Source organism: Sminthopsis crassicaudata, chromosome 2, assembly GCF_048593235.1.
Source record: "Sminthopsis crassicaudata isolate SCR6 chromosome 2, ASM4859323v1, whole genome shotgun sequence".
NCBI classification, from domain to species: domain Eukaryota; kingdom Metazoa; phylum Chordata; class Mammalia; order Dasyuromorphia; family Dasyuridae; genus Sminthopsis; species Sminthopsis crassicaudata.
The window spans coordinates 264487419-264499517 of NC_133618.1; the positions used below are offsets into that span (position 1 = coordinate 264487419).

Below are 12099 nucleotides of genomic sequence, written 5' to 3' on the forward strand. Positions count from 1 at the left end.
AAAGTTTCAAACTGCTAGGAAAAAAATTCAAAAGTGTCATGATACAATTAGAAAACACAAGAATTGTGAAAAGAAACAATAAGGATAAACTTTAACAATATTACTGATTGTGGATTTCTTTTCCACTAAGTTATCTTAACAGTAAACTGCTATTAACAACAAAAATTATTACAAAACCTTTATAATATTAGATTTTTAAAGAAAGTTAAATCATTATGACAAAGGAATGAGTACAACTGTATTCATATAAATTAATATTACATTACTTGCCTGAAATTTAAGAGTCTATGAATAACAAAAAATTCCACTAAATTTGATGTTAAAATAGTTTTATTATTTAAATACTATTAGGTATGATGTCAATTTATTGTTCTAACATAATATTATTTTTATTCATGTATTCCCTTTCTCTCACTAATTCACTTATAAAATAATAAAAATTCAGACTTCAAAGGTTAGCAGTAGGAATCCGGAATGTGTAAATTCCAGTGACTACCTACATAATTTCTTTCTTTTCCCCAATTCAAGAGGAAAAATAACTGCTAAGGAGAAATTATTTATAAATAACTTCCTTACCTTTTTTCTCCAAATTCTGTTGTGGAAGATTTTATACACAGAAATAAATGAAATATTAATATACCTTGTATGTTATAAAGCTAATTATCTGTATTCATAATATACTTAGGTAATTATGCTTTTTGAAACATATTTTTTCTTTTTTCAGAAATTGGTAATATTTCCAAAGTGCTTTATGATATTTCAGGGGAAGAAAAGTACAATATATTGCAGAATATTACAAAATGTTAATACAAAACAAAATATTACTAGAAAAATGTTATTTTCAGTATAATTCTTAATAAACAGTAGGAAGTTATTTAATGAAAAGTCCCTTCAAATGGGATTAACATTTATTTTCTATTTAAGAGTATCCTTCTAAAGAATTAAGTGTGCTAAATACCAAAACACTTAATCAAATTCATTTTTTAGACAGTCAAACGTAAGATCATTTGAAACCACTTTACTTCTATTTCTATCAAAATATTCTTTTTTAACTATTCATCCTAATGCAACATTATAATTATAGAATTAAACATTTAAATAACAACTTTATGTTCACTTGACTGTCATTAAATTTTGGAAACCCATTCTGGAAAATTAGATTTATTATAAGTAAACAAAGATGGAAAGAAGTCATACAGCACCACTGCTGAGCCAAAATTACAATTCAAGTTCCACATTCCTTAGTCTCTTTAACCAAAATCCCTTTCAATGTTCAAAAGGAACCACAGAGTTCTATAATCCATAAATTCAAAATAATGTCATATTATAATTCAACATTCCTACAGTTTTGTGACCAATGTAGTCAAAGGCCAGTTAAAATATTTGAAAGTCAGAGGCAGCCTAGATGGTGCAGTGAATAGAGAGCAACAGCCATAAAGTCAAGAGGACCTAACTTCAAATGTGGCTTTATATACTTAATATTTCCTAACTGTGTGACTCTGAGCAAGTCATTTAACCCCAATTGCCTTAGCAAAAAAAAAAATTAAATAATATACTAATATGTTATATATTAAGTACATATAGCTGTTGGGTAATTGTCTGAAATAATGTTCTGGAAATGACTTTAAATAGAATTTTAAAATCATTCCCTAAAGCAACAATTCATCTCAAAAACTTAGTCAATTTGCAAATATTAAATATGTTATTATGAAATGAATAATCAGGAAAAATTCTAAGCTACAAAACTGGCATGATTCTAATCTTCATTCTGTATTTTATTTTAAAAATCAACTTTTTAGCAACACATTCAAAACTCTATCTAGAATTTATAACAGAATTAAGTATTTGGATGAAACAAATGAACAAGAAATTATAGAGTTGAGAAAATTTAAATGATCAAAGAAAATTTTAAAATGATCAGAAAATAAGTGACACCTTGCAACATTCAGACAATGAAACAAACACCACATGCCAATTCTTCCAGTAACTGAGCATGTTTAAAGAAACAATGGCAGATGGCATTTTGCCCAGATGAACAAAGAAGAAGAATCGGAATAAAAAGAGCTCCTGGCTCCTAGTCAATGTGTTTCCCCAGTGCATTTTGCTAAAATGCTTTCACAAAAAATAAATTAATTAATTCCTCTTTTCTCCTGGAGTTTCTTTAATAAAAAACAAAAGGTAAAATAAAATATTTGTGCTAGTATCTCTACTGTAAAAAGCCAATTCTTAACTCATTTACTTACCTGCTGAAATCTTTTTCTGTTTCCAGTTCTTCCTCTCCATGACCAAGACGAAGGAGATGGCGCTCATCAATGTCTAAAGCCATGATTTTCTCAAACAACTGGTTCAGGGCCTAAAAATCAAGAGAGACAGACAATTTCTCTTCCAGAAATATTATTAATTTGTAGTTCATCAGAACAGAAAAGAATAAAAATACTATTTGGGAAGAAATCAAAACTAAAGTGAATAGTAATATAACTCTTAAGTTAGTCATTTCATTTAAACCAAATAGAATAAGTTCCACTTCTAAACTCACCTAGCCATTAAATTCTGTCTCTAATAAATAAATGGGGGGAAAAAAAGCAAGCATCACTTGGTACAAATTTCTGAAAAAATGAACATGTTGAATTCTGTTTTGTTCAATTAGCATTTCTATAAGCTGCAGAGGGCAGGTAAAGTTTGTCTAGTTTGGGCCATGATACTTCTAAAGAGCATTTAATCTTAACTTTTATGTAGATGGGAGACAACAATAGAGCTATAAAATGATAGGTGAAGTAAAAAGGCAATCTAGAATACTTGGTCATATTCATCCCAGTCTGCTGCAAAAATTCTTTGTATAGTAACAAGACAAGCAGTATGAGATCATGAATTGGGAGTCAAGAAAAATTTTAATCTTGCCTTTTTACATTTATTAGTTATGTGACCCTAGGAAATTCAATTGATGTCTCAGTCTCAGTTTCTTCATCAATACAATTCTGGTAATAACTAAAATAGCAAGTGTTTATTAGGTGGATCAATTGAGATAAAACAGGTAAAGTATTCTGTAAACTTTAAGGAGCTAGAAAGAAGCCAACTTTTATTATTATCATAATATTGCTATCCATGAACTATGTCATATTATATTATTTAAAAGCTACTACTTTTTTCATACAATATACAAAGAAATAGATGTAATCACTGCAAAGTTCATAAAGTTATAAAGTACTTTAGAGTCTCAAGTTCTGTTTGCCATGACTTTTGTTAAAAAAAAAAAAAAAAATTAACAAATTTACACTGACCAGTGGACATCCCTTCCTCTCACCCAAAAAATACAAACAGCAGAAAATATTCCTTTTAGGCTGCTTTGCAGAAAGAAGTTTGTCTTAACTATAAGGATATTTTCCAAAACTTTAACTGATATACTTTTCATGCTTTCCACCTTCATTGCCAGTTCAAATACAATGCAAAAATGAAGTAATGGAAGCCATCACTGTTACATTGGGGTTTAGAGTTCTATACAAAGTTGATAAAAATTATAACAACTTTAAATTTCTCCTTCTAAATCAAGAAAAATGGCACCAAAGTCTGCCTATTCTTCCAACCCAACTTTGAAGCTTTGGCTTTGGTATGAAAGAAGAGGAATGGCAACAATTCAAATATTTAATACTTGTTACATTTAATCTCTCCTAACATATTTTTCTTAGGACTGAAATGTATTCACGTCTATTGTAGATTTCTCTTTACCTCCTTAGCATTAGGCTATTTGACACTAACTGGTTTTCTTGATGTCAATGTGGCTTTAAAAAAAAAAAATCTCTCCATGTAATATACAAGGTAAGAAAATATAGAGTTTGACAAAGGATTCAAATTCCAAGTTCTAGTGCGTCTATAATCATGAGAAGTCAATGAACTTCTCTGAACCTCAGTTCAAAATGAATTTATATTACTCTATTCCTTATATTACTCTAAATGATGATTAGATGTTACATGCAATTCCCTTTGTAACTATAAAAGACAAACATACCAGATAAATTTATGGCAATAACATTAATAATAACAAATTCAGCCAATTCAAGAATTTGGGAAAGAAGCATGACCTGGCTAGTATAATGGCAGTGGTACAAAAAAATAGTAAATGGAGTTATCTTTCTAAACCCCACAGGGTGATTTACCTGATTTGAATGAGTAACAATTAGAGTCCTCTGTTCTGGGAAGTTGTGGTACAGATTAGATATGATCTGGACAGCAACATCAGTTTTACCTGTACCAGGCGGTCCCACAACCTACAAGATAAAATAAGCATGCAAATCAAACTCATAAGTGATTATAACATTAAAATATTGCCAAAGAACAAAGTATCAAGGTAAATGAAGGCTTAAGGTAAAACTAAGATGCTAATCTCCTATTTCCTAGATATCCTGAATAGTTAGATAATATTCCATTAGTCAAAGTTTAATTATATAGATAGGCTCAGATAATTTTAAATTGTAAGGATGCCATAAAGAAGCACTACTCAAATTGTAGAATACTTTTTTAAAATTGGGCGTGAGAAAAAATAAATGTAAACATTTACCTATATCTATATACACACAAGTATATATTTGGTGTTGAAAAGTAATTGATAAAAAGATCATGAAAAACAGTGACAAGCCTCTCACCTCCTCCCAAAAAAAGAATCAAAACTTCATAATTAGAATCATGTTCTAAGTAAAAGCTTTTTAAGATCAAACAAGGTGAAATATAAGTAGGTAGTGTGTGAATAGTTATATGGAAATACACAGATGGCAATGTATCATACTGCTTTTATTAGAAAGTTCTTATTGATTCATCAAATTTTAACATGTTGACCATAAATCCTATATGATTAAAACAAAAAAGCTATCATACCTACATGGCTTTTTCAGTTTTTCAGTGTTGATTACATATTATAGAACTGATAATTTTCCAGCCAGTTTTGCAGTTGACAAGTAAGAAATACTGGTCTGAAAGGAGGCTCCTCTCCAAAGGGGCTGGTATTCTTGCACCAGCACTATAATTATTACAGATCTGGCAGTTCAATTCAATAGATTTATCCCCCAAAAGACCTAAATAAATATAAGTAATTTCTATATTGGATATTTTCTAACTGCAGTAAAAATCAGCTTATATGTTAAAATTATGCTCACTGTCTCTAGTGTAATTTTTGCATAATTTAATTTACTTATTAATCAGTGTTTTTTGAAATAATAGTTTTATTAAGGTTATAGGCTGCTAAGTTTTGCCCTGTATTTATTTCTTCATTTTTCTAGCATACATGTTCCTAATGCATATCTACTTACTTCTATTAAGTCCTATTTAGGTATTTCATTGTGGTACAGAAGTGACTTTAGTTCTCAAATGCTTTGCCAGGACATTGCAAACTCTGGAGGTGAAAAGGCTTTGAGCACAAGGCACAGTGACGGCATGTATGCTTTCTGAGGAATTGTCAGGCCAAGTCTATTTACTAAGTTACAGAGAAGCAGGAATGAGTGGGAGGGAACGTGTGATATCTATAGGAATGGAATATATATTCATAACGATTGAATATAGATTCTTGAAATGTTGAAATAAATAATTGACCTAACATAATCCCTTCCTTCTAGTTCCAAAATTATAGAGAACAATGACAAAGAGTATCATAATAGTTAAGGTGCAGAAAAACACCACTATAGTGTTTGTTGTTATTAAAAAGGATTGAACAGAACATTATCACTATTTTTAACCTTCAAGTACAGTAAAATCAAACCTCTTCAGAAGATATTATATCATTGGTCTGTCATCCAAGGGCCTATACAATTAGGTTCTAATCTACTTCCCTAACTTTTTTTTTCATAAATACCTGCTTTCATGAGCTCTACAATCCAGGCAAATTTGATTCCTTCTTTCCTGATCTTTCTATGCCTTCAAGTAAGCCAACCCTCATACCTGGAATGGATGTAAAAATGATCCGATCTGTTGAACACATTCGCCTTCCTTTATATTTAAAGGCCAACCTAACTTACTTAGTGAAACTTTCACTAACCTTCTCTCTCTCCCTATTTTAGATTAAAAAAAAAAAAAAGTTCTTTACCCTTCCTCATCTATTTTACATCACTCAATTTGCAATCATCATGTGCTACACTTACATCCTCATTATGTTAAGATCACATCTTTTCTCCAAAGTGAGAAATTATGGTACAGAAGACTGAGGCGCAAAGCCTGGCCCTGATACTTACTATCTTAGACAAATCATTCTCTAGGCCTAAATTTCAACCTATATGATCTGAAAATTCCTTTCCATCTTTCAGTATATACTCTTGAAAATGACATCTCTCAGAGCAAAGACTGTCTTTGTGCATTATAAAGTATAGAGAAGTTCTATGGTCTTATCAATGAGAGTACTTTGTCCAGCGGTGTACAACAGAGCCCTTCTATACTTTTCATACTGAGAGACTCTTGGTTATATCCTTCAGTAGATTCTTCAATGAGAGGTAGGCTGTGCCGGCCCAATGGATTAGGGGCTTTGCTCTAAATTTCTTAACATGGAATGAATGCCAATGGTACACATGTGTTATTAACAAACATTTATTAAGCAACTAATGTGATCCAGAAACTAAAGATCATGAAAGGAAGAGGAGCTAATACATATATAAGTTTATATTTAAAAAGGAGAAAACAACAAGCATAGATTTATACAAAATATATATGCCTTACCTTTGGAAGGGAAAAACACTCCCAAATGGGGGAGTTGAATGGGACAGGAGCAGAAAAAGCTTTATGTAAAAAATAGTTCTTGAACCAAGTGCTGAAGGAAACTAGACATTCCAAGAGCAGTTATGTAATAAGGTGGAAGCATAGGATGCCATCAGATAAAAGGCCAGAGGAGTTTATATAAGATCCTATGGCTAACAAAGGGGATTTATAGGATGACATGATCAGATCTGCCCTTTAGGAAAAATCATTGGCACATATGTGAAGGACAGGTGCCTGTGAGAAACAAATTAGGTTATTAGTTCAGACAAGAGATAATGAAGGCTTAAGTAATGGCTATAAGAATAGGGAAAAGTAGATGGATACATGTAACGTAGATGTAAAAATAAACAGATTTAGCAACTGACTGATTATGGGGAGTGAGTCAGACTAAGATGTCAAGAATGATGACATGTTGTGAACCTGAGTAACTAGAAGGATGGCAGTAGCCTTGACAAAAAAAAAAGGGAAATTAAAAAGAAAATGGGTTTGTGGGAAATGAAAATAAATTCTGTTAAGAAATACTAGTTTGACATATAGTTTAAAATGCATAATAGGTAACTAGTTAAACAGAAGTGGAGTTTGGGAAGACTCAGGCAATGATTTGCAAAGAAATGACGATTAAACTCATGGTAGCTGACAAGGTCTTCAAATAAGTTTAAAGAGAAAAGAGGGCCTAGGAGAGAATCTTAGGGAATACCCACATTTAGGAAGTGTATCTTGGAAGATAATCCAAGAAAGAAGATGAGTAGAAGGGATCAAAAATGTAGGAAGAGAAACCAGAGAATAGTAAACATAAAAACCCAGAGAGGAGAGAATAAATGGATAGCTAACATGCCAAAAAGCTACAAAAAGGTCAAGCGTGATGAGATTATTGTTCACCCTTCATATATAATCAGCTTTTTTTTAGGCATACATCTTTTTGATGGTAGTTTTTATGCCCCTATTTCCTGAATTGTTTTTGGTTGCCAACATATTGCACTTAATTCATGGGAATGACCACCTCCAAATTAAATTTTTCAGGAATTGTTGTTATGTTCCATGACCCACAGACATTCAGCATCATTTGAAGAATACTGATGAGAAAGTGAACCTTATTTCAGGGAGAAGGATCATTATAGGCATTGCTCAACTTCCCAAAAGCAACCTGTCTGTTATTTTTCTCCTATCCAATGCTTAGTCAAATCCATTGTCCACCTGCTCTAGGGATCAGTTTTATGAACTGCAGAATATTCTCCATCTACTTGATTTCTTCTGTTGGTTTGGCTGAAGTCTTTTTGAGCAATTAAAAATCTCATTTTGCTCAGCAAAATAGTGCCCATAAACTAGAGCTTCTTGGGAACCTTACCATTTATAGAGAATTCTTTCATTTGAACTTTGGGGCAGACATCCTTCAAGTATGTGGCAAACACCTTTGGTAAACATATACCTTTATATTTCAAGCACCACTTGATAGTAATTATCAGAAAGTATGTACAATAGAGTCCCAAGCAATATTGCATGATTCAACATACACATGGAAGAATGCTTTTAGAGGAACATTTTGGTCCATCAAATTAGGGATTTTTTAGTTAGTTGGGTTTTTTTGTTTTTGTTTTTTTTTGGTGGGGGGACAATCACCAAATAATAAATACAGCAAAATTTTGTATTATCAATGTTTAGTCAATTATGCAATTGCAATGTTGTAGTCTGCTATGATATACTGCTTTTGAAAGCCTTCCTGTTCCCTTTTCATATCTTCATTTAGCTGTCCTTAATGATTACAGATTCAAAAGTAAAAAAAAAAAAAATCTCAGAAAGCCTTTAATAGTCTTCTCATTCTACCTTTCAATAGCCTTCTCATTTTATGGATGAGAAAACAGAGGTGGAGAGAGATTAATTGACTTCTCTGAGTCTAAAAAGTCAATATGTGGAAGAGGCATGATTTAAATGAATTTAAATCATTTAAATCATGATGGTCTCAGCTCTAAATCAGTGCTTTTCATGGCATAGTATTGCCTTCTCACTAAAAACAAAAAACAAAAACAAACACTTTAGAGAAAACAGGTAATCACTGATATTTTGTTGTTGTTGTTAGGTCTAGAATTTTCTTCTAAGCATTTAGCATCTTCATTCAGGATAATTCAGGAAAAAGTATATCAAAACGGTGTTACCACATAGCATCGATTTTTCTTTGTATGTATGGTCTAGTCCAGCTACTCCTACTAGCTTCATTTTTATCACATCATATCACAGAGTACACATGGGACTGTGATATTATAAAGCAAATGTAGCTGCTTGTAGAAGGCTGAAACTCTGAAAAGGTGTACTTGAATCTGAGACAGCAGAGCACTTAAGTCTAATTACCTATTCAATGTGAGATAATGGTTCTATATACATATATTTAGATGAGATGGTGATGATACGATGGCTCTCCTCACCATTGATGCTTGCTCAATGTGTGGTGGTGAGATAATTGTAGGCAAGGATTGGAGGGCTGAGGGAGAGAGGTCAGAGTTGCTTGGTTGAAGGACAAGGAAGAGAGAGACTTCAGGCTCTGGATTCTAGAGTCCAGAATTAATCTTTGGCAAGCCTTATGGCAGCTTGCTGCCTCCTTCACTTCTCCCCCGAAAGACCAAGGGACTTTGATTGATCCTGACTCTACTGATCCTAAGGCCCTCCAGAGAGCTAGCCCGAACATCATAGCTACTAGAATGTATTCACGAAAAAGTTAGCATGGTACAGAAATCTTGATAGATATTCATTTTGTTTTCCCTCTGTCTCATTCTTAAATGCTTACAAGATGATATGGCTGGAGAGGATTTCTTGTTCCTGCAAATGTGATTTCTATCATTTTTTTCTGTTTTGTAAGGAAATACTATCATAATCTTCTATCATCTTGCTTCCAAACCAATCAATCTAAACCAGTGTTTCTAAACTTGGCTGACAACTTTACACCTAGAAAGGAGATTAAGTGTAATCGAGTTAAGGCAGTCTTTAGGATCTTTTATTTTCCTTCTGACAACTGAATCAAATTGATTAAACTGGCTTAGGAAATATGTCTCTATGTGTGCAATTATCTATATCTCATTTTTTTGAAAACAACAGTTTGTTAAGTCAAGTACAAAATATCTTAAATGAATGCTATATCTCCATCTCTTTTTTTATTTCTTCTAGTCTGGTATTAATTTTGTTCTTTGCTTTAACAAATTGTGAGCCAATTCAAAAATGTCTCCTATGTTCAATTCAAAGAGCATTTATTAAGCACTTACTATGTGTAGGGCACTATGTTAAACAAAGATCTAAACTTTTATAGGGAGGTGGAGGAGGAAGAAAGGTACATATACACAGGTAAATATATACTAAGTAATTAAGAAGAGTGGGAAGAACACAAACTGCGAAGGATCAGATGCTCATGTAGAGGTGGCATGAATCATTCAGTTCCTGTTGTTCAGTACTCACTCAGTCTAATATCTGCTACATTCATGATAAATAGTTATAAAGTTTTCATATACTTTATAAAGTATGATAAAAAATAGCTCTGTCACTTTTACCTATAACTCCAAAGATAATCTTATGCTATCATTTCATTTAGCTGTCATTTCTCTTTTGAACTTTAGTTTCATTTGTAACAAAAATATCAAAATTGGTATTATTTAGAGTAGTATATATACTTGGTCACTAAACATAGATGACACATTTTGACTACTGACAGTTAATATTACTTATAGACAATCTAGAAACTGTGATTCTCAGCATCCTCTTCTCCATTTCCCATTATCACTTCAGAAACAGAGAGACCATATCAACAAAAAAACTGCAAACAAATTGAATATTCACCAACTGGAAAATCACTGAACAAAAAAAGGCATTTAAACACAACAGAATGTTATGGTATCATATAAAGTACTCTGGGAAACAGACCTGTATCATCCACTACAGATGGAAGAAACCACAACCAGGAAAATAACATAGATAATGGCTATTAATATAAACAACTCTAAAATATGAATACAGATTAAAGCCAATTAAAGCCAATAACATATCATGGTCCAAGAGAAAGATATGAAGAAACTCAATCTTTCTGCTTCTTATAGTAGGAAGGGTGGAGGTCGGGGAAGAGGAGGAGAAACGGGGCTAGATGTATAGAATGCTGTCAGGAAAATTTGAACAGTTGGCTAGATTTATTTAAATACTTTCTTTGTTATAAAAAAAGAGATCAGGAGTGATTATCTGAAAGCAATTCAATAATTCAATATAACAACAAGCATCAAGAAAACCCCAAAGCCAGTATGGCCCACAGAGTCAAAAAGGGTCAAATACAACTGAACAACAACAATAAAACTTAAATGAACTGAAGCATAGTGAAATATGCAAAACCAATAAAATATATACAATGATAACTAAAATGGAAAAACAAAAAAGAAACTGAAACTGAATGCTATATAATTAGAATGACCAAGGTATGGAGCAGTCTATCAACTGTTGGACATGATTGTGATATTGATTACTTTTATTCAACTACCTTTTCATCCCTTTTATAATTCTTCATTTAAGGGCAGGCTTATTGGGGAAACACAAGAACAAAATATCATGAAATTAATTTAACATAAAAAAATTCCTAATTTTAATGGAATATTTATTTTCTTGGTCAATATAAGAAAATTATTTTACAGTTACTCTCTTACCATAGTCAATCCAGGCTGCATTCCAGCACGTATGGCCTCTATTTGAGTAGGTGTAAACTGAATAGTGTTGCTGTAAATAAAATAGTAAATTAAAACTGGTAAAAAATATAGATTAATGACTTCATAGGACATAGGCAGATAAAACAAAATAATATATGTAAAGAACTTAACAAATGCAAGCTATACTAAAAATTACAATGAGAATTTGGACCAAAAAGGAAAGGATTGTCTTCCTTAATTGTTTCAAAAATCAGGGCAGCTAGATGGCACAGTGAATAGAGCATTAGCCCTGAAATAAGGATGACCTGAGTGCAAATATGGTCTCAGATATTTAATACTTCCGTGAGCAAGTCACTTAACTCCAATTGCCTCAGCAAAAAAAAAAAAAAAAAAGTTTCAAAAATCCCTGAATGATACCATGACCCACCCTATAAGTCAAGAGGAAGTGAATACATTTTGAGGGAATGATCACCATTTCCATTATATTAACTTGGAAAATTCTTGGGGGAAATGAAAAAATAAATCTCCTCCAGTACTGATTATGGTGTCTTTGGCACAGTATTGAGTCCACCTAATGACACCAAGAGCAGGGATTATGTTCCATCTCCTAACCAAGGAATAAAGTATGACACAAATAAGGTTAAATAAGTACTGTACAAAAAACAATTCTAGATTATCACTAATAGCATACAAGCACGGATAGTTT

General features: G+C 32.1%; 1 protein-coding gene across 1 annotated transcript in view; it reads right to left on the reverse strand.

The window, feature by feature from the left end:
- Positions 1–12099, reverse strand: part of AQR (aquarius intron-binding spliceosomal factor) — a 95071-nt gene that overhangs the window by 30152 nt on the left and 52820 nt on the right. Inside the window, exons 22-24 of the mRNA XM_074289208.1 lie at positions 11394–11463; positions 4152–4262; positions 2244–2353 (exon numbers count right to left, since the gene is read on the reverse strand). Of these exons, the coding sequence (XP_074145309.1) occupies positions 2244–2353; positions 4152–4262; positions 11394–11463 (291 nt within the window). The remainder of the gene's footprint in view (positions 1–2243; positions 2354–4151; positions 4263–11393; positions 11464–12099) is intronic.